The sequence below is a fragment of the Fonsecaea erecta genome, assembly GCF_001651985.1.
Source record: "Fonsecaea erecta strain CBS 125763 chromosome Unknown Scaff1, whole genome shotgun sequence".
Classification (NCBI taxonomy): Eukaryota; Fungi; Ascomycota; class Eurotiomycetes; order Chaetothyriales; family Herpotrichiellaceae; genus Fonsecaea; species Fonsecaea erecta.
This window is the reverse complement of record NW_017387244.1, coordinates 410,087-431,683: the sequence shown is the minus strand read 5'-3', so window position 1 is coordinate 431,683 and position 21,597 is coordinate 410,087. Positions and strand designations below refer to the sequence as shown.

General features: G+C 54.4%; 9 protein-coding genes across 9 annotated transcripts; 6 read left to right on the top strand and 3 right to left on the bottom strand.

Moving 5' to 3' along the window:
- Positions 1 to 965: 965 nt before the first annotated feature.
- AYL99_00127 (hypothetical protein) lies at positions 966 to 2,777 on the top strand (the record flags this gene model as incomplete). The annotated part of the gene is made up of 1 exon (XM_018831643.1): positions 966 to 2,777. The coding sequence occupies one exon, from the start codon at positions 966 to 968 to the stop codon at positions 2,775 to 2,777; it is 1,812 nt and encodes a 603-aa protein (XP_018697522.1).
- A 450-nt stretch (positions 2,778 to 3,227) lies between these two features.
- AYL99_00126 (hypothetical protein) lies at positions 3,228 to 4,997 on the bottom strand (the record flags this gene model as incomplete). The annotated part of the gene is made up of 1 exon (XM_018831642.1): positions 3,228 to 4,997. One exon carries the CDS (start codon positions 4,995 to 4,997, stop codon positions 3,228 to 3,230), a length of 1,770 nt encoding a protein of 589 aa, XP_018697521.1.
- A 1,358-nt stretch (positions 4,998 to 6,355) lies between these two features.
- On the bottom strand, positions 6,356 to 8,411 carry AYL99_00125 (hypothetical protein; the record flags this gene model as incomplete). Its single annotated transcript, XM_018831641.1, has 5 exons — positions 6,356 to 6,454; positions 6,510 to 6,639; positions 6,689 to 7,698; positions 7,751 to 8,055; positions 8,108 to 8,411. 5 exons carry the CDS (start codon positions 8,409 to 8,411, stop codon positions 6,356 to 6,358), a joined length of 1,848 nt encoding a protein of 615 aa, XP_018697520.1.
- Positions 8,412 to 8,988: 577 nt separating this feature from the next.
- Positions 8,989 to 9,805, bottom strand: AYL99_00124 (hypothetical protein; the record flags this gene model as incomplete). Its single annotated transcript, XM_018831640.1, has 6 exons — positions 8,989 to 9,124; positions 9,180 to 9,288; positions 9,347 to 9,457; positions 9,512 to 9,568; positions 9,628 to 9,710; positions 9,762 to 9,805. The coding sequence occupies 6 exons, from the start codon at positions 9,803 to 9,805 to the stop codon at positions 8,989 to 8,991; spliced, it is 540 nt and encodes a 179-aa protein (XP_018697519.1).
- A 693-nt stretch (positions 9,806 to 10,498) lies between these two features.
- Positions 10,499 to 12,136, top strand: AYL99_00123 (hypothetical protein; the record flags this gene model as incomplete). The annotated part of the gene is made up of 3 exons (XM_018831639.1): positions 10,499 to 11,212; positions 11,277 to 11,411; positions 11,471 to 12,136. The coding sequence occupies 3 exons, from the start codon at positions 10,499 to 10,501 to the stop codon at positions 12,134 to 12,136; spliced, it is 1,515 nt and encodes a 504-aa protein (XP_018697518.1).
- A 1,493-nt stretch (positions 12,137 to 13,629) lies between these two features.
- On the top strand, positions 13,630 to 14,325 carry AYL99_00122 (hypothetical protein; the record flags this gene model as incomplete). The annotated part of the gene is made up of 2 exons (XM_018831638.1): positions 13,630 to 13,702; positions 13,814 to 14,325. The coding sequence occupies 2 exons, from the start codon at positions 13,630 to 13,632 to the stop codon at positions 14,323 to 14,325; spliced, it is 585 nt and encodes a 194-aa protein (XP_018697517.1).
- Positions 14,326 to 14,354: 29 nt separating this feature from the next.
- On the top strand, positions 14,355 to 15,078 carry AYL99_00121 (hypothetical protein; the record flags this gene model as incomplete). Its single annotated transcript, XM_018831637.1, has 4 exons — positions 14,355 to 14,390; positions 14,444 to 14,519; positions 14,608 to 15,021; positions 15,071 to 15,078. The coding sequence occupies 4 exons, from the start codon at positions 14,355 to 14,357 to the stop codon at positions 15,076 to 15,078; spliced, it is 534 nt and encodes a 177-aa protein (XP_018697516.1).
- Positions 15,079 to 17,182: 2,104 nt separating this feature from the next.
- On the top strand, positions 17,183 to 18,805 carry AYL99_00120 (hypothetical protein; the record flags this gene model as incomplete). Its single annotated transcript, XM_018831636.1, has 1 exon — positions 17,183 to 18,805. The coding sequence occupies one exon, from the start codon at positions 17,183 to 17,185 to the stop codon at positions 18,803 to 18,805; it is 1,623 nt and encodes a 540-aa protein (XP_018697515.1).
- Positions 18,806 to 19,280: 475 nt separating this feature from the next.
- AYL99_00119 (hypothetical protein) lies at positions 19,281 to 21,233 on the top strand (the record flags this gene model as incomplete). Its single annotated transcript, XM_018831635.1, has 6 exons — positions 19,281 to 19,415; positions 19,470 to 19,923; positions 19,971 to 20,078; positions 20,131 to 20,541; positions 20,591 to 21,021; positions 21,087 to 21,233. The coding sequence occupies 6 exons, from the start codon at positions 19,281 to 19,283 to the stop codon at positions 21,231 to 21,233; spliced, it is 1,686 nt and encodes a 561-aa protein (XP_018697514.1).
- Between the last annotated feature and the right edge of the window lie 364 nt (positions 21,234 to 21,597).

The following is a 21,597-nucleotide window of genomic DNA, read 5'->3' as shown; positions in this document are numbered from 1 at the left end:
GGCTCTGTGGTGAAGCCCGTCTTGTTGGAGAGGTTACGGATCAACCATTCAGGGTTTCCATGTTGGTGGATGCACACGTCTCGGAGGATACGGGGACGACGTCGAGCCTGAGAGAGCGGCCAACCGAATTTTTCACCACTGTACACACATACACACACACACACACACACTCTCTCTCTCTCTCTCTCTCTCTCTTCAGACACTGCGAGGGTTGTCGCTGGATGGCCTCCCTCGTCACTGGGAGGTGATGATGTACTGGGGGGGTTGTCCTCGGTAGAGTCGTGGGTGAGTGATATACAGGTATAGCGGGTGCATTATGATGTTGTATCTGCCGTTGGGGGTCTATCTCTTATGTATCTCTCCCTCCACCGAGCCAAAACACTGGCGATGACCAAAAGGAGCACGAGCAAACCAACCAACCAACTATTATTAACTTACCACTTACAGAACACAAGGAGCATCTTCGGACCGAGGCATGTGGACAAATTCCGGGTCGGTCTGTTTGTGCTTTTCTCTCCTTATAGTTTAGTTGCCTTCTCCACGCACGCCCTTTGTATGTGCGTGATATGAGGAGGATGAGGAGGAGGAGTAGTAAGTAAGCTCGCTAGTAGGTAAATAGAGGAGGGGGAAGTTGACAAGCCAATGGTGCCGAGATGGTCACTCTTTTATTCTTTTATTCTTTTATTATTATTAGTTACTGTATATCATGTACCACGTAATAAAATAAATCAATACACAAACCCTCATTCTCATCCTCAACCTCCATTGAATTGAGTTGATCAATCCGTCTTTGCCAAATAATCGAATGAGTGCAATTCCTCCCTCAGTACGTCTATAGTCCATCCAGAAACCACCCCTATCCACCATCTACCGTCTATCTATCGTCAATCGTTTATCGTCTTATTCTCTACCACTCACCACCAGACTACATACTACATACAATACCTAACACACCACACCACATCATGTCGTCCTCCACCCCGCCCTGGAAAGCCATCGCCGCACGCAAACAGGCCTCCCGCGCCGCCCGCATCCCCTCCAAATGGCTCATTCCCGCCAGCGCCCTGCCCCAGGACCCCCCAACCCTCCAACACGGCCGGCAGAACGTGCTCAACGTGCCACGCCAGTTCCTCTCCCGGGCCGAGATCGCCATCACCGAGGACTACACCGTCGAGACACTCCTGTTGGCGCTGGCCGCGGGCAAACTGTCCTGCACCGAGGTCGTCGACGCCTTCTGCCACCGCGCCGCCATCGCCCAGCAGCTCACCAACTGTCTGACCGAGCCGCTGTTCGACGCCGCCCGCCAGCGCGCGACGGAGCTTGACGCCTACCTCGCCCGCCACGGCCACCCGGTCGGCCCCCTGCACGGCCTGCCCGTCTCGGTCAAGGACACCTTCAATGTCCGGGGCGTGGACACGAGCATCGGGCTGGCGTCGCTGTGCGAGAAACCCGCGGCCGACAACGCGCCCCTGGTCGACCTGCTGCTCTCGCTGGGCTGCGTGATCGTGGCCAAGACCAACGTGCCGCAGACGCTCGCGTCACTGGACAGCGTCAACAACGTTTTCGGCCGCACCATGAACCCCATCAACCGGCTGTGCACGGCCGGTGGGTCCAGCGGCGGCGAGGGCGTGCTGGTCGCCATGAAGGGCAGCCTCATCGGCATCGGCACCGACATCGGCGGCAGCATCCGCGTCCCTGCCATGTGCAACGGCCTGTACGGCTTCAAGCCCTCCAACAATCGCCTCCCCTACGGCGGCCAGGCCCTGACGGGGCGCGCCGGCATGAGCCGCACCAGCGTGCAGGCCGTCGCGGGGCCCATCGCCCGCAGCGTCCGCGACATCGACGTCTTCATGCGCGAGGTGATCCCGCGCGCCATCCTGTGGGGGGAGGACTGCATGCCGTGTCCGTGGCCCAGTCCGTCATCGTCGTCGTCGTCGATCCAGGGCAGCGGCCCCAACGGCGAACTGGTGATCGGCATCCTGCGCAGCGACGGCAACTGCACGCTGCTGCCGCCCATCATGACCATCCTCAACGAAGTATCCATGGCGCTCTCCGGCGCGACCGCGACCACAGGCACCCGCATCATCGTCAAGGAACTTCTGACCCCGCGCGCCTGGACCCGCGCGCAGTCGGTCATGAGCAAGCTGATGGGCGTGGACGGCGGGGTGGCCATGGGCGAAATGATCAAGGCCACCGGCGAGCCGCTGGTGCCGTGGATGCAGACGCGGTTCCGGTCGGGCGCGCCGCAGCCGCTGGAACGCGTGGCCGAGCTGCAGGCGCAACGGACGCAGCTGGAGCGCGAGATGCTGAACCTGTGGAGCGAGGAGGAGGCGGTTGACGACGCTCTGACCGGCCAGCAGCACCCTCGCCGGCGTCGCCAGACGCTCGACGCCATCGTCTGCCCCATCGCCCCGCACCCGGTGCCGCCCATCGAGGGCTACAACGCCGTCGGCATGACCTCGTCGTGGGTGCTGTTCGACTACCCCGCGGGCACGGTGCCGGTGCGGCCCGTGGTCGAGGCCGATCTGGAGCTGGGCAGGCCCCTGGCCGCCGGCACCGTCTTGGGCAGCTGGGACCAGAAGTGCCGCGAGCTGTGGGACGAACACGTCACCGACCGCCGCGTCTATCTCGACACCCCGCTGAGCGTGCAGGTCGTCGTGCAGCGCGGGAGGGACGATTGGTTGTGCACCGTTATGGGCGTGATTGACGAAGTCATCAAGGCCCAGTCATCATCTACTTCATCGGCTTCGTCAGGAGGTGTCAAGGCGAGACTGTAGGAGTAGGAGACTTTTAGCTACAGTATATCATCAGATGTAGCTAAGCTGGTCAGCCAAGTACAGGAACGTTGGTACCGTATCGTATGGTAGTCCGTCCCATGGTCCCGGTTGATGCATGATTAGCCCATATCGTATCATCCCCTTGTGTACGTGCCATTACAACCAGGTCGCCTTGTGCCGTTGAGGCCAACAGTTCCCGTTTCCCATCCCATCCCAACTCATCCCTCGTTCTCCAGCGCTTGCTTCCCGTGTAAACAATCCATCCATGTTTCATATCGTCATGTCGGTCTGACTGCTTGCTCAGTCGATCAGAGGGGCCCCTCCTCGTCGCACGAGTGTCTCTCACACCCCACCGTCCGCCTGTCCGTCGTCCGTGTCTGCTCTCTCTCGGAAAACCACTCCCTGCTTTCTGCGGAGCGCAGCGGGAAATGAATGGCAGAGTCGCACCAACTAGGTCGTCTCGCTCCGCCTCTTCCCCGTTTCCAACGTTAGGGGCTCTCCGTGTCGGCCTCCACTGCTGCCCGAGCTCCCCCGAACGTGGCCATGCCCGTCCAGGGGTACCGTGTGCGCGCGGTCCACGTTCTGCTGATGCCTGCCCGGAACAATCGTGTCAAAGTCATCCTTGATGTCTCCCACGGGCCACTCCTGAAGGATCTTACGCTCAAACGCGCCGAGCGGCTCCTCCTCGAGCTCGAGACAATGTGTCTTGCCCTTGTTCTCCAAGACCTCGACTTTGCCCCTCCTCTCGCCGTTTTCGGACGCAGGTTCAATGAGCTTCTCCGGGTACACTTGCTTTTTCCACACCACATTCCTCATCCTGCCCACCGCCCCCGGGGCACTCAGGGCCACGGGCGTGTCGGGATTGGTCTCCACGCCGTGCATGATCCACCCTTGGAGTGCTTGCGAGTCGTACGTCCCCTTGTCATTGTAGCCCAAGCCGTGTTTGCCCATGCGGATGCGGACGCTGCTGTGGATAGTTTCGTTGGTCTGCCTCAAGCGCGGGAGGGCGTGGTGCGTGTCCTCAAAGAGGCCGATGAACCGGTGGAAGATGCGGTGTAGCATCCAGAAAAGCACTCCATGCTGGGACGCGAGCTCTTGTTCGCGGTATTCGCCCGGCGTGCGGATGCGCGAGCCGCCGAGTTTGAAGAGGAAGCTCATGCTGTCATGGATCTTGCCTAACCCCCACGGCCGCGCGTGTGGCGTGGTGTTGCGGACCGTAGCCATGCGGCCCTCGTGGGTGAATGTTTGATGCCGGCCAGCCATGCTCGGATCGTCCTTTTGGACCGGCGTGATGTAGTTCAGGATGTAGTCGTGGTTGATGGTGAGAATGGGATCCAGCTGGCTGATCATCCACGCCAGGGTGAGGTTGGCGAGGGCGGTGTCGTCGTAGCTCCCCCCAATGTCGCTGTGCACGCCGGGGAACCAGCATTGCTTGAGGACTTTCAAATCGTGGTGCTCGACGTGTGGCCAATCCCAGATGGTGGGAGAGAAAGACCGCCGATGTTCGTCCAAGGCCAGGGCCTGGAACGCGTACTCGATGTTGGACTCGACCCGTGTGTCGACAAAGGCAAAGTCGCGGCTGGGTGGCTGGGGCAGGAGTCCAACCATGGGGATGCCCAGCCCACCGACGGTGTCCCAGACCGCGACACATTTGACCTTGATGTTGGGTCGAGTCCAGCCATTGTCGATGAGCTGCTTCTGGTAGTGAGGATGGGTGACCGGGGGCTTGTGGCCGACGAAGGGCAGGTTGGGCCACTTGGTCTTGAAGTCCTTTTTCTGCTGGAATTCCCAATCCTCAAAGACCTGGACGAAATACTCCAGGCCTTTCGAGGTGAGCAGACCGGCCGCGTTGATCAGGCTCGAGATGGAGCGGGCAGTGAAAGCGCCTCGCGAGAACCCCAGCAGGAAAATCTCATCGCCCGGGTTGTAGTTGAGACAGATGAAGCTGTATGCTTCGCGGATGTGCTCGGCGAGACCCTCCCCGGTCGCGCCCCCAATGACTCGGTCGTACAAGGACGGGCTGCCTGTGCCAATGCCGTTTTGGTAGAAGACGATCTGGGTGATGGGCTGATGGGGAGAGGTGGACTTGTCGACGCCCACGGGAGGTATGGCTCTGGCGGTGCGGGTGACGTTGCTGGGAGTTTGGTAGTCACCGTCACTGTCGAGCCACGTGCCGTCACAGCAGACAACGATGCGCTTCTTGGAGTGAGATGGTGCCATGGTGTTGGTGAGAGGTCAGTGACGCCTCAGACTTTCCCCCCGTTAACTGCGAATACTCCGTCAGTGAGCAGTTCTTCGCAATGGGGGCCAGGCAAGCCTCTTTGAATGTCTTACATGGGAAAGAAAAGCAGGGCTTCCGTGCATGGGGACTGAAAGGGTTGAGATATGTGTACTCGGTAGGGTGCTGGTGGTCCAGCTGGTCCTCTTTTTTTTTTCAGCTGCTGGTCTTTGTGCTTCGTCGATCTTCAGCCTCCAGCATTGGCAAACGTGGAAGAGGAGCGAACGAGTACTCCCGGACGAGGGTCAGAAGGCAGCCGAAGGCCCAGAACGGTGACTCTGCATGCAGGTGCAACGAGCTGGACCAACGAGAGTTGAGGCGGGCGACACACGGCTAGGAAGGCATCCGAATCAGGGACGCCCCCAAGCAGGGACAACGGCTGCGCGGCGAGGTGTGATTGGACTCAGAGGAGACTCAGCTGGCCGTCAAACAGTTGCTAAAGACGGTAAAGGCGGTCAAAGGCCCAAAGTCAGGCGGTCAGGCGTGCGTCCCTCAATAATAATAGCAATAGTAATAGTAATGTGTAACACCAGAGACAAGTCGCAGTTGGACAATGCGCAGTTTGTTCCCCGATCCCCTTGAGGCCACCACCACTACTGTCACTCCCACTTACTGCACATCACGTCTCGGCGTCTTGCGACAAGGTCCTGAGACCCCTAAATCTCTTTTCATTTGGTGTTGGTTCAACTGTCTGTCTGCCTGGGCCTCTATGATATCAAATCACCCGGTATGCTGTCCGATAAACTATGTACAAATGAGCACATCTCAATCTGTTGGCCTTGCCCTCAATTTCAAAAAGGTCGAATCTCTCCTGATGACCGTCATGTCGTCTCTTCATCTGCCTCCTCCCATACCCCAGCGACGCCACATTGGTGATCCCTAACATTGTGGAAAACGAGACACACAAAGAGAGTAGCCTCCACCCGTTGGTACCGTGTCGAAATACGCCCCCCTGTCAGCCTAGTCGAGAGAGTTCCACTCTGCAAGGAACACGGGTGCTCTGATGCTATTTCGTGCTGTGCTTGGGTTAGTCTCATCACCAGATCTGCAGTTACCTCAGCTTGTATAATCTCACAGCGAGGCTGCAGATGGGCTCATGTCTTTCTTTTTTTGCATTTTTCAGCATTTTCACCTTTTTTTCTGGTGTGGTGTGTTTGGGTGGCAATTTCTGCTCCAAGGCATGAATGGCCAAAAGCCTTATTCTTTTAAAACCGAGTCGGCGCGACCACATGGACAGTTCCAAAGTGAGTTTGCCAATGCCCGTGAGAATGATCACAATCGCACGTCGGCTCCTGCACGATCATGCCGGTGCTGCAGCCGGGGTGGGCGTGGGCGTGGGCGTGGGCGTAGCAGTCACCAGTCTTGGTCGTTTCACGGCGTCGCCGTCGTTTTCCACGTCCTACCAAGGGAGGTGATTAGTATGAGACCGGTAACACTCGGCGGCGTGCACATACCTCGACTTCGTTGATGCTACGTCGGACCGGCTTGGCCTCTGCCTTGGGATTCTTAATCACCTTTTTGACCGGTTTACTCGGCCGCACTTCGCCGGCTTTCGTGTCGAAGAGATCTTCGGGTAATTCCCAACTGGTTCGGTCAGCACTTCTTCGGAGGAGCAACGGTCAAAGCAGCCTACCTCTTCGACGACGCGAGGTTAAGGAAATGGACTTCCGCATTGTAATTATTCCACCCCTCGCAAACCTGCTTAAAGGCCTGGAATGCCTGAACGAGGTTCAAGCTCCCCTTGGCCGTGGTGTCAATGCCAATATAGAACGTGTAGGTGTAGACGGTGTGGGCGTCCTTGTCCTTCTCCTGGCTGGTGTTGTCCGACACGGGAACCGCCGCACCATCCCCGTTGGCCGTCACCAGTTCGGGATCGGTCGTCTCGACCGTCTTCGTCTCTTCCACTTTGTACTTCATACTTCCTCTCTGGACTTCCCGGATCTGATCGACGTCCTGGCACTTGTGCACGCGTTTGAACCCCTTGGTAAATGGTCGAGCCAGTTCGATACCCTTGGTGCCTTCCAGCTGCATGACAAAAATCCGCACTTTGCTTTCGACGAGGCCCGCCCATGCCTTCGCCGCATCGCCGTTCAGCGCACTGGCAGTCACACTCAAGTAGTATTTGTGATCTGCAGTAAAGAAGGTGTGCTTCTGAAATAATTCGCTCCACTGCGCTTTGCCGGCAAAGATCTTGGAGACGATCTTGTCAGCCCGCTCCAGCTCTCGCAGGATAACCGTCTTGCCCGACTTGGAGATGTTGTAAGTCGCACACATGCTCGGGAAGGCGGGGGTGATGATCGGCATGATATTCTTCTCGTCTCCTTTGTAGAGGACCGGGTTCCAGACCTTGAATCCGTGGTTGGGGCCGAGATTCTTGGGCTGCTCAATGTCCTTCAACATGACCGGCAGAGGCCAAGGCCACTCTTTCATGATGTAGAAGAATTTCCCCACAATCGTAGCACCCACCGCATGGGGGTAAAATTGACAAACACGCGCAACGAGCATGGCCCAGGCGACGCCGCCGGGATAGCCAACAATATTGGCATATATAGCTCTTCTCTGCGCCCACAATTTGATCGCCCGCAGTGCCGTCCGGAAGGTCTTCTCGATGGGAACGAGGTTCAGGATCTCATCGGTAACACGCTAGGCTTGTCAGCTTGACGCCGAAGAAGGAGAGGGATATCCCGAGACTCACTGGGCCGGTAACTGCACGTATAGACGCCTGATCCAATCCGACCAAGAGACTGTTGTCGTTCAGACTGAGTTTGGGGGGAATGGTCTGCAGGGTTGCAATCGAGGCAAAGATGAGATCGATCTCAATGTCGTTGAGCACGAGTTTGATGATGGGGACAAACGAATCTGGGACCGGAACAAGCGAAGAAATCGTGTTGGAGCCCTTTTCATTTTGTGCGATACGTTTCAAGATCCCAGGGAAGAAGTCGAAGAAATCTTCACGCTTCACGTGCCTCGGGGCGATCGCGAGTGTGTCGATGTCAGAACCTGATTGCTTGTCAGCAGTACGTCGACACAGCAACGTCAACAATTCTCTTACCAGGCCCAAAGACACCCAGGCGATAACTGCCATATGGATACACTTTTCCGCCGAACTGGTTGACCTGCGACGGAGGCAGTCCCTGTTTCCGACTGACCTCCCGGACGAATTCCTGGGTAGCCTTATTCAACAGTTTGAGTACCTCAATCCGCTTTTCCGTCTGGTCATGCGATTCGTAGTTGTTTTCCCGCTTCAACTCCTCGATCAATTCGGCGGTCTTCTCATTGTCCAAGGGTTCCGGGAGGGCAGTGGACATCGGACCGGTGATGCCATGTTTTGGGTTTCTCGATTCGGAGTCAGTCATGGTGTGCGCCAGTGATTCCCCTGTGGTTTTGGTCCTGCGGTGCTGTCCGTCGACCCCTACTTGCGCAGTCAGGATTGTCGAGGGAGAAATCGTTCGTTAGGCAACCGAGAATGGGTCTGGCTGCGGCAGAGAGAAAAGAAATCAGTTGGGCAAAAAGAGGAAAAAATTGCGTGAAAGAGGCAAAGACATCTTCACCCTCCCCAAACTCCAAAAGAGAGATGAAAGTGAAGAAAAACAGCAAGGACAGAACTAACAAGGGTGTAGTGAAGTGAGGTGAATTTACAAACGAAACATTCAAGAGGTCCGTGACCGAGGGGCGCAGTGACTGGACCGTAGCGAAAACGGTGCAAACTATGCAAACAATCTAAACCCCCCCTGCCCCGTGCCAAGACATCCTGGTAAACCTCCGCTGGTACCTCAGGTGGTAGGTATCCAGCCATCTTTCTCTCCCATACAGCATAGGCTCAAAACTTGGTTCGAGGAATGTGATATTTTTTATATGGTTTGCCCTATTGACTCGGATTCAAGACTCTGAAGTCTCGGATCACACCTACAGAAAAAAACCTTCGTCTCCTCTTTACAAGGTGACTTCCTCGAGCTCTCCGTTGTCAAGGTGGAAGACAAATCCCCGAATATTGGATTTCAATGACTCTGGAACATAAGGAGATTCTTTCAAGAACGTCATGCTCTTCTTCACATTATCTTGGAGAGAACTGTCAAGACAAAGTCAGGGGAGATGAGCCAAGTGCACGCATGCAGTGATCTTACCCCGTGATCTCATAAAATTCCATGCTGTTGATTTCTTCCTCCAGATTCGGGGCCCGTTTTCTCAACTCCCCCTTGACCACGTTGTCTCTGAACATTGTCGCTCCACAGTCTGCATCGACGAAGTCAGCATGGCAAGTACAGCATCTTGTGTGTCTGGATCAACCTACTGGTATGCTGGACAATGATGACATCGGAAAAGTTCAGAAGAGTATCAATCGAGAGGAGGGAATTGAGGGCGAGTTGGGCATTTCCGCCAGCAACTCGGCAGGTAACCACTTCTGCAATGCGGGTCAATCAACACTTCTCGATCGCGGAGCAGGACACAGAGTTACCTCCTGTCTTCAAGTTGAAGATGTTCTCCGGAATGCATCGTGGATCAGCGCAACTGACTTCAAAGTTGGTCAGCCTTTCGTTTCGCAGCTCTCTGAGACACAAGAGATATGCTTACTGATCAAGATGTGCGGAAGCTCAATCTTCTGCTCTTGCATTTCGGCAAAGGTAGGAATCGGCTTGTGCTCTTTGATTGTCGACCTGTCGGCAATCAGCCTATTTTCCGGGCAAAGAGATAGCCTCTTGACTTACGCATGGCGGTCGATAACAGCCTGGGCGGTCAATTTGTATGACATGATGGCTGATGGTTCTTTGAGTCAGGGTGGCCTGAGTGGAACTATGTCGTACAGTTCAGTTCAGTTCAGTTCAGTTCAGTTCTGAGAAGTCACCGGCAGTTGGATGGTTTGTTCTCTTCTGCCGACGCCTCTGATTTCTGGGTGAAGGTCGCCTCCTTATAGGCATGGGGCTTCTCACGATGGCTGGGTGCAGGGCTCCTGATTGTCTTGGATGAAGGTGCTGTCTATCTTGGTTCGATGGGGACATGATGTCGACATCGTCCAAACCCCTTCCTTCGACGCTGAGTAACACCAAACGATGACATTGCAGATTCCCAGAACGCCATTGTCGGGCCTGAAGAATGGTTCGTCATTTTCTTATTTGCGATCCGAATCGGCAATGGCATTTCAAAAGGAGCTTTGCTCTCCTTTAGCACCATGCGGACTATGCCTATTCGCCGGCTAAAGCAGCCCGATACGAGAACCAATCAGGTCCGGACTCGGCAGCGCAAGACTTCTCGCACTAACCTGTTTTGGTCACTGCAATCCTTGCTCAACTAAACCATTTCGAGGCCTTCGTACCCTTGTCATTTTTCAAGCCCACCTCGTTCTCTCCTCCAGTTGTAGCTTGCCGCAAGTCGGGTGCGTACGTGCTCGATCAGTGTGAATCTTAGCACCCTGGGGCGTCTCTTGCTGACAAACGCTTTTAGGAGAATGGTACAATTTATCTACCAGAGTCCCAAGAGCCTCACTTTGAGTGAAGCGGATCGCCGGATTGTGCGGAAGGTGTCCAACACAGCGGCGGCAGCGACGCGGAAAGCCAAAGGAACAGCATCCAGAACCAACCCTTTACAACTACCGGACTTTCTGGTCTTCGAGAAGGAAGACGCCGGTCCTCTGGGTACCCAAGAAAATGCACATTTAACCCAAATGCAACAATCGAACCGTACTCCGGGGGTTCAAGCCCGTGCTGCTCGTCGACGCCTCTCTCCTGGAGAACCCTCTGCTCGACGGAGCCGTACTCCCCCTCTTGCACCGCCGTTGTCTCTCTGGCCCAGCCAGACCGATTCCCCTGACTATGTATTCTTGCTCATGCAGCCTGGACTCGACCAAAAACTGCTGCTCGAGGCGTCGAGTATGGGTGTAAACTCGGACCCACGACGGTGGGTAAAAATCTGTCGGTTAAGCACCATCTTGCAATTTCTGCCTCAAATGATTGGGCACACCAGGTGCCTCGATTATGCAATCGACTGCTTGACCGAACGCGTTCGCCAGTGCTGCGTGCAGAGTCCCGACAGGGAGATGGCCCTAACTCAATTGGAGAGGCGCTACGGGCGTGCCTTGCAATGTCTGCAGAACACCCTCAACTCGTCTAGGAACATCGATTGGACCGTATGGTACACGACTCTGTTGCTAACCTTGTTCGAGGTGAGGGCTCCACAGCAGTTCTGTTTTCTGCATCGTGGTGATGGCTGACCGTTGGTGCGCGCAGCTACTCGACAACTCTGGTCATCACGCATGGATTTCGCACTCGCAGGGTGGGAAACATCTCTTGTCTTCGCTCGGGCCAAACAACATCAAATCAGAGTTTGAGCAGATCCTACTGGCAGCGCAATGCCAGATTATGGTACAATTGGAGATGCCCTAATTGTCCCCAGTCGGACCCGTTCTAATCTTTGTCGGCAGACAGTCGAAGCCACTTTTCTCAACCAAGACTGCTTTCTGAGCAGCCCGGCTTGGCAGCGAGCTCTGGCATCTACAATCACCTATGGCACCCTCCTGTCAGATCGTGCAGAGCTAGTTCTGACCATGTGGATGATGACAACTCGTGCGCCGGGGCTCTTCAGAAGGTCAACCGAAGCCGTCCTACGAAGAAGCCACACCCCCGAACAGATTGCAAGTATCGCAGACGAACTGAGTGCTCTCATTGAGGGATACTCGAACTGGCGCGGGAAATGGGAAGCGATCCTGCTCAACGGAGGGAAGCCGGTTCCTGACGGCACCCGCGCTGACGAGGTGCCTTTGGCGCGGACGATCCCTACCATCTATCACATCTTCCTGGCCTTCTGGGCTCTGACCAACCGTTTTCTCGTGGCCATACAACCGGCCCAAGCATCTGGGGCGGAGACGAACGCGCTCAACGCAGCTCTGCGCATCATCGAACTCGACCAGCGTCAAGAGACGGATTCCGTCACCGATCTCTGCAGAACCTTTTCGGCAGGTATTGCTCGCTCGATCAAGCTCACGACCTTGGAATGGGCAACACACCAAGTGGTATGCCACACCTCGGAAACGATCGAGCCCCGGCTATTTTTGCACTGGTGTAGCCTGCTGGGACGAGCGACGGAGTGAAGACGCCGTCTTGGTGTGGAACATGAAAGTATACGTTGGAGCAATTTGGGTGTGACCATCTGGAAGAGAAGGACAACCGCCCCTCTGGGAATTGAATGGGAGTATCTTGTCTAGGTTATATAAAGTGCCAGCTTGCCAACAACTTTCTTGGTTGCGTGATTTCCTTCTGAGCTGCATTTCCCAAGTTGTTCTTGTGATCACTTCATCCACACCTTGACCGGGCCCAAGGAAGGGGCAAGAGCCAGATCGAGACGGGCATGTCCAAGACCTCTCAACGACGTCCAACCCCAATAATAAGATCATGGCAGTACATTAGGATCCGTTTGTTTTTCCATTCTGTGCTAATATCAAGCTCGTTCAGATCTGGACAGTCGGGTCAATCCTGGGTGACCAGCCTTGTTTGTTTGTGAGAGCGCACGGACCTCACTATGGATCTAATATGTAGCCGGACAGAGAGACATTCATCCGACCGCAAGAGCTGTAGCTAGGTAATGATACTGCGACAACGACAGTGTCTGATGGGCAGATGTATGTACTGTATTGTGCATCCGCATCTTCGCCCCCAAGAGCTTCTGCTGAATATGAATGGCTATTATGAGGTATGTGACCGAGCAAGCCGAATCAAAAGCTCTTCACTCCTCAGGCCCAATAGAGATAGATTTCTCTGGTTGGGGGGTTTACATATGTACCTATGGATTTGTGACCACTGCCGTTTTGTAAGACAGAGTAATCGACCGATCGACACCCACGCACACGTGTGAGTGACGACGACAAATAACCCCTGTCACTATTATCTGGTCGTCGGAGGGTTCATCTAATCAAAAAGTCAGCACGACAACCAGAAACGGAATGATTCGACCCCCGGCACATATCAGGATGGCAGCAGCACCAGCGGCGCCAGTGGGACAAATAAGTCACGTACCCCGGATTCTGGGCGGCCGTGTCTCGACGCAGCATAATAAGTAATACAGGGACCGGGTGCGCCATACATTTACACGTAGGACTAGTCCCGCAGCGCGTCGGACTTGATTAGTGATTCGAGAGTCCCTTTTTCTCACTCCGACATCCATGTTCAGTCTCTGGCTGGCTCGCTCGACGACTTCAAGCCGAGAAGCAGTGTGCGGTCGATGAGACGTCCATAGAGAAAGTGTGATCAGGCCAACAGATCATGGGTGTCTGTGCGTCACCAATTTCATCCAGGAATTCCAGGATTGAGCCTGGAGTCGGACCAAGGACAATGCCGTCGGACCTTGAAAGAGAACAAAATAAGTTGAAATGAAGTAAGCAGTCTGGATCGTGGCTAGGTGTCCAAGTATATAAGACCTTTCATCCCTCCTCCCGAAGGTGCACCTATGGTGGTGGTTTCAATCACACATCTTGAAACCCAGCAAGCCATCCATTCCAGTCATTGGTGCCATACTCAACGGGGCAGAGGACGGCTTTACGAAAAAGCTAGCGCAATTTTGACAGCGCAACGCCAGGGAGAAGTCGATATGGCATCATCGCAGCGCAAGGAAATCCTCGTCATTGGCGGCACAGGCGCCCAAGGCATACCTGTCGTGCAAAGTAAGTCGGCCACGCGGACGCGACGAGTCCCCAGCCGTCTTGTTTTGACTTCATTGCCTTGACTTTGGCAATTCGACTGAAAATCTCACTCACTGTTTCCAACATCACTAGCCCTCTCGGCTTCCGAAGAGTATTCAGTCCGTGTTCTTACGCGTGACCCTTCGTCTGCTCGAGCGAGATCCCTTGCCGCCCTGCCCAACGTCACCTTGATCCAAGGCACGCAGGAGTCCGAAGCGGACCTGCACCGCGTCTTCAACGGCGTATACGGCGCATGGGTGAACCTCGACGGCTTCATCCTAGGGGAAATGAAAGAGTTGTACCTCGCATTCCGGTGCTATGAGATTGCCAGGGCCGAGGGATTGAAGCATTATGTCTGGGCAAATTGTGACTATGCATTGAAGATTGCTGGATGGAAGGAGGAGTATCATTGGGGCATAATGATGCAAAGGGACGAGTTGGCGGTAAGTTTTGGGAAGTTCCGCTTGGTCATTCCGGCAAAAAGCCTTCCTGAGAATGGCGCATCTGGCCAGAACTCGTGCCACAGAGCTGGCGCCATACCAGGAGCCGAAACACCCCATTGCTTGGGCAAGAATCTGGGTGCTCATCGACTGAACGCGGAGTAGACTTTATCCTTGCGCAGGACCAGAAGACCATGGCGTCGACTCTGTTCACCGTTGGCCCTTACATGGTGAGGCTAGTCTCACCCCGCGTCTATGTGGATGCTGACCTCATACCGCGAAGGACATGCTGTTGGATGGAATGTTAATGCCATCAGAAGAACTCGCCGATGGCACATTGGTATGGGAGAATCCGTCCGGTGAGTAAAGTAGCCTTACCTCATTCCCAACGTTTTTGTCTACTTGCAGACGACGCAATTGCTGAGATAACAGTATGACGCGCGATAGAGGACGGCAAGATCCCCCTCATGGCTCTCCACGATGTTGGCGTCTTCGTGAAGTGGATCTTTGACCACCCAGAGCGTTCCACGGGAGTCAACCTCGAAATGGCCACCGACCAGGTCTCTTGGTCGGATATCACAGCGACCTTTGAGCGTGTGACGGGACGCAAGGGAATCCACCGCAAGCTGTCCTTCGAGGAGTGGGGCCCTAAGAAGGAACCGTACCCCAATGCCCCTGCCAACTGGGCGAATACCGATGGAACACCGGCCACGATGACATGGCTTCAGAACTTCACGGCGTGGTGGAAGTTTTGGGGTGGAGGGCTGGGAGCGACTCGGGACATGAAGTTGATGGACGAAATTTACCCTGGTAGGATCAAGACACTGGAGGAATGGATGCGGAAAGTTAACTACCAGGGTGGTAAGAGGGGAGCAGTGTTGAAAGATGTAGGGGATCTCATTGCAAGGAGCAGGATGACGGTTGATAAGGGTCAAAAAGGTCAAGGGAGTTTATAGGATGGAAGAAAGAGTATACCACAAGGAGAGCTCGCAGATTCCGACTTTCCTGCAGAGCAATTCAACGAGGTTAGCCGTTCCCCTTGTCTTCGTGACTTCCACAAGAATGGTGAGCTTGAACAAGGACCTATCCAGGAGAAGCTGGACAGGGTCGTGCAGTGGAAGAGGCAGTCGTCGATGAGTTTAGAGAGGGTATTTCACCGTCTCGAGATCCTCATCGCAGTGAGCGGGCCACTCGATGCAGATCCTGCAGACTCGAAATCAATCCTGGCGTGGTCCAACATGAGAAGTCTTGCCAAACTCGGCAGAGACGCCAGATGCCAGCACCCGTGAAAGACAGCTGGGTCGGAAGGCACGCTTAGAAGAGGAAAATGGTCATACGTGGACGTCTGCCTCGGCCTCTTTGTGGTCGTGTAGGATTAGGAAGCGTTCAAACCTCGTCAAGCTTGCGTGGCACATTTTCCTCGGTAGGGTAGTGTCGAGGGGTGTTCGCCCAGCAAAAGAACCGTGAAATGCCCACTCTCTACCAATTGACCGACCTAGAATCAAATGGAATAGGCCAGGTGGGATGTCGTTCGCACCACCTCCCAGAAAAGGCTTGGAATAAGTTGGACGAAACTAGCTGTTTACCTCACGGATTGATTTTAGTGGTTTTTGCAGAGGTCAGTCGCATCGGCACATGGCCGCAGGGGTCTCGAAGCACAGGTGATGGGTGTTATCTGTCGTCATGGCGCGTGATGGCAGCTCGCAATGTGTGTGGTGTTGGGGTGCGATCGGTGCCCTGCAACCCCAGAAACTCTCGTTAGCATGCTTTTTAGCTGCAGCTGGAAAGTCACTTCACGTCGAGTCGAGCGGACTGGTCTCCGCAACCGAGTCTGGCAACCAGCTTGGGAGAAGAAGCGATAAGAGAGTCGAGCGAGATGATGTCGTCGAATCCCCCTCTTCTCAACCATGACCTTCTACGACCCCTTCCCCGAATCACTCGTGCGTAGGTGTTCGCCTGCGTTCGCGTTCCACAAGGCGTAATTGCGTATTGCTTCATGATAGATAATGACCGAATTGCGTATGCCACAACCTCATTTGCCATCGTCAGCCTTACAGTGAGAGGGTCCCTGACTGCATTGTCCCGATCTCGGTAGCCTTTAAATAGCCTGCTGACTGTTGGAGCCCGAGGATGCTGAAACGCGGCCGGCGGAAATCATGGGGGGACGACGTCCGGACGCCTGTGGCTCGTGCCTGGTAAATTGCTGAGAGGCGAGTCAGGGGAGGGCGATTGGCCGAGTGGCTCAGGACTGCGTACGTGGGCTGAGAGGTGGCCAAACCCGTGGCTTCTGGCGATTGCATCCGACCATGCGATGTGCATAATAGAAAAAGATGGAAGCATGGGTTTGTGATGCACGCTGATTTGTTTGTTCAGACAACAAGGAAGAGCAACAAGCAAGAGATCAGGAACTCTATCAGTTTGGCCGCGGTCTCAACTCTGGCGTCGCCTTCTGCTGCCCATTCCAGAAGCAGCCTGCGGGCTTAAGCTCTTGGGGGGGCGACTAGGCGGTGATGGTGGCTCAGGGAGCGCTGATCTAGCCTAGAGAAGGGAAGCCGAGGGGGCTCTCCAGCCACTCACATGCCCATCCGCAACCCACTCAAGACGCAGGCAACGTTAAGTCCCACCAGAGTTTACGAGGTACACGTTCTCTTTCCCATCTCGCATTTCCACACCCTTGAGGCTGTGCACCCGCGAGATCAACGTGTCTGATGATCCCTCTGCGCCGTTGGATGGTTTGGGGACAATTTGGCTGGAGCTGAAAAGGTCCTTAACCCTCTGACCGTTTCACGCCCCCAAAAACGCGCTACACTTTTTTTCCGTTTGAGGTCTGCCTGCGCCCTGAACATCCCTCAGCCTCCCTTCTTCTACATGCATCTAACATAACTTTACACATGGTGCCGTCTCTCTCTCTCAATCCATATTCTGCTTGAAGTCTTGATTGACTTGCAAGTCATATGGCTGCTTTCTCTTCTACCCTACGTCGAAGTCTTCCCGTTCTCCGCATTCCTCGTCCCCGCAAGTCATGAATCCTCATAGCCTGCAGCCGTATGAGTACGAGTTGTCGAGGACGAGCACGCACACATCAGACGAAACAGACGATCCGTTACTTTACTTCGACCCCGATTCGGACCACGATGATTTCCATACCCATTTACTGCCGGGCCAGACTGTGTCGGGTCGGGCCCAACGAGGAGTTTCTTCCCAACTCATCTCCCTAGCCCCTGCTTGGCTGCGCAAACAGTATCTTCTCCGCCGACCCCGATCGAGATCAAAACGACTTCCCCGCCGATATGTCTGTACGCCTCGATCGTTCCTTCGAAAATTCGCTTTGTTTTGTTATGTATTCTTCACCACCATCGCTGCCATCGTTATCGTGGGAGGTGTCTTTTTCCCCGGTTACACTCACCTCCCACCCCACTATAAAGCATTAAGACAAAGGGCATTGGCCTCCGAGATCCCAGGGCGGATAAATGTGCAAAATCAAAAAGTGTTTCTTGCAGCGAGCATCTACGACAAAGGCGGCAGGCTTCTGGGTGGAGATTGGGCGGAAAACGTGCTGGAGCTGATCCAGTTACTGGGACCACAGAACGCATTTCTTTCGATATATGTCAACGATTCCGGTCCAGAAGCGAAAGAGGCGTTGGGGGAACTTGAGAAGCGGGTGCCGTGCGACCACGCCTTGGTGTTCCAGGACCACTTGAGCATCGACAACCTCCCCCATATCCGTATCCACGGACAAGAACGCGTGAAGCGCATCGAGTATCTGGCTGAGGTTCGAAACCGAGCGTTGAGACCGCTGGAAGGTTCAAACACCACGTTCGACAAACTCCTCTACCTCAATGACGTCGTCTTCCATCCGATCGACGCTGCCCAACTACTTTTCTCCACGCATACTGTGGCCGACGGCGTCACGGACTACAGGGCCGCCTGCGCGGTTGATTTCATCAACCCTTTCAAATTTTACGATACTTTTGCAACCAGGGATGCCGAAGGATACAGCATGGGACTTCCCTTCTACCCATGGTTTGCGGCTGGTGGTGACGAGACCAGCCATCAAGATGTCCTGGACGGCAAAGACGCAGTCAGAGTTAGGAGCTGTTGGGGCGGGATGGTTGCGTTCGATGCAGAATTTTTCCAACCACGACCTGGCAGACCAGAGCTGATAACTGCGGGCAACCAGAGCCCTAGCAATCTCTCCACACCTTACCGCTTTCGTGCAGAGAAGGATCTCTACTGGGATGCGTCGGAATGTTGCCTCATCCAGGCCGACATTCAGAATCCCGAACCTGGAAATTCGGGCATCTACATGAACCCTTTTGTTCGAGTGGCGTACGACTCCACAACCCTTTCGTGGCTGGGCTTTACCCGACGTTTCGAGCGCCTGTATACCCCTATCCATTGGTTAATTGACCTTTTCACGAACAAACCAAAGTTCAACCCTAGACGACACGAGGAACCATGGCAGCAGGTGCAGGAGACGGTGTGGGTTGCAGATGAGAGGATGCCCCCAAACAATGGGTCATTCCACCAAGTGACGCGGATAGCTTCACATGCAGGCTTCTGCGGCCGCCGAGGGTTGGCGGTTATCAAGGAAAACATCATGGAAGGAGAAAGAAACTGGGAATTCGTGCCAGTGCCTTCATGAAATCTTTCACCATAGCGATGGCGTCCGGGGCGAGAAAGATTTTCAATGGGAACATTATGAGCTTGTACGAAGCATCTTGGTGTTGGCGTGGGCCACGCCGTTTTGAAACTCGATTGTGAAAAGAGACGGCCTCCTACGGAGCAAACAGGGAAATGTAAATGCCTCAGCTGTATTGCAGCTTTTTCTGCCACTTAACAGGATATTCCTTTCCTCATCACCTTTTCCTTACATGACGCTCACTCTTCACAAGTGCGCTGCCACTGCTCGGTGTCCATCCTACCGTGATGATATTCGACCAAAGTCTCGGTGCCCGTGGTAGTGAATGGTGGGCGTGAATATCGGCGACCGCACCTTGATCCTTCCTCAGGTCACATCACCACCCACGACTTCCTTCTCTTCCATTTCAATCACTCTTGTTTACATAGCAGCTTCCTCACCCTGTCTCACAAACGCCAGTATCATCGCCGCCGTCATCATGGTCCCTTTGTCACGATATGATGACCCTGCCATTCTCGACAGATTCTTACAGGTAATGAGAGGGAACTCACAGTCTGCCAAAACTGAGACTCATTTCGTCAAAAATCTTTCGGAGCTCGATCCACAGGGTCCAGTACGTCATAATCTGTACTACCATTCTTCACTGTGCTGACGCTGATTTATCAAGGAATTCTCACTCACAGTCGTCGCCGATAAAGAAGTCGAGAATGAACCTTACGAAACAAGAACAAGTCCACACGGTGTTCAATCATCGTACGGACAAGAACCAGCCAGGAAACGACCGTTGACACCCACCCAGCATAGACTCCTTGTTGGCAAGAAACCTGGCATTGAGCGCCTGACAGAGAATAAGTTGGCGGAATGGAGCAAACAGACTGACGGCTACATCAACAATGTGGTTGACCAGTTTCGAATGTCAAGAGACCGGAACTTGACACAGGATTTTGTTGCTGGTGATCATGTTCCTACGTGCGGGTTCCACGTAGCGCCTTCTTCTCGTGGTGGCTCATCCTCGCCATCAGACGAGGACCAAGAATCAAACCCAGACATGTCGGATGCTAATGGGATGCCAGTCACACCTGGAGCCGATGGGAGTCAGGATGACATGCCTATTCAGAGCCGTAAGTTGGTGTGATGGAAATTTGGGATTTGGCTGACAGTCTACCAGCTGGCCAGAAGGAACAGTGGCAGGAGGAGAGCCCCGACACTTCACCTTGCAGTACACCCGCTGCGGATTCCAGCTTCAAGAAAGACAACCAGCAGCACGGGGTTGACTGTAAGCCCTGGAGCATATATCATGACACAAATTTTCTGACGGCCAGACGCAGATTCGATTCGGATGCGGACCAATGACTCGCCAAGGGTTGTTCCAATTCACAGCTTCACCGGAGCCCAAATTGTGCAGACCCTTGGCAACGTGAAGGGGCCCAGAGAAGCCGTTGCTGCCGTCAAAGACAATCCTCTACCGACCCCAACCCCTAATCTGCCGGGACATAGCACAGCCAGAGAGGAGGACGGCGGCGAGCAGGTCGCACCCGTGATGGCCAAAGCATGTGGAAGCTATACCTCCGGGTCACGCAATCATTCTCCCGCCGTCGTGGTCACGGCTAGCACAGACACGGACGACAGTGTCGAAGGGGATGACGATGAGGATGAAGACGATGAGGGTGACCAAGAAGATAGAGAGAATCTCGTCCACTTCAAATCATGGGGAACACCAGCTGCCCGTAACAAACCAAGTGAGTCTCTCTCAGTCAATTGGTTGCTTTTGTCACTAACCCTTGTCAGAATCCCGTCCACGTACTATTATCCTCACTGGTCTGCCATATGGTGCTGATTTCACCCTCGTCCAATCTTTGATTCATGGTGGTGCGATCGAATGTATGAGGCTCGTCACGCCCAACCCTGCGCGAACCACAATCTCGGCTCACGTAACTTTTACCTCTGCCGATGCCTGCGATCGCTACTACGACAAGAATCACAAAGGCATAGACGTCCACCATCAAGGCAGGAAGTGGTCTGTCCTCGTGCTCAAGAAAACGCAGGTGGATGTGATTTCTGGGATGATGCAGGGATATCTCGACTGTGGAGCAACGCGTGTGGTCAAGGTCAGCGGTGCCGACGACGACTGGGGTATTGTTGCTTTGAATAAGCTTGCTGAAGGGAAGCCTATCGCCACACGTCAAGTCGAGTTCGTGCAGGATACGTATCGTAATGGGGTGAGTCCGATCAGTTCTGGTCATTCTCGGGTTGCGAAGTGGGCACTCGCTGACTTTTACAATAGATCCGCACCATCCTCTTCCGATTCGCCAACATCACCCACGCCGTCCATTTCAAAGGGTATCTTATTCGAAACGACGACTGGTATGGATGTCACGTTGAATTCGCAGAGGATCCATGCGAAAAGGCTGCTGGAATACACAATGACTAGAGGCTGTAATGGATCAGGTTGACAACAGCTCGGGATTGCTAGAAAAGAGAATGTCAGTGCAGGTATGGAGAGGCGTTGCCAAATGCCGGTGTCGGAGCAGAGAGCAACAATAAGGCTCACGAGCCGGTCAGCGATCCTTTTACGGGATGGCGTCCTCTACCGGGTTGTCACCCGAGGTTAGTGGGTTGACCTCATGGTCGCATGAGGTACGTATTTCAGTACATACAAGAAAACCGAGTTGCCCCACGTCAAGATGCGCCTGCGAAGCTTTTTTCTTTTTCTTCTTCTTCACACTTTGTATTGACACCCACAACCATCCTACACCTCAAAGTCACCGTCAGTGATCGACTAGGCAAAAGTCTAC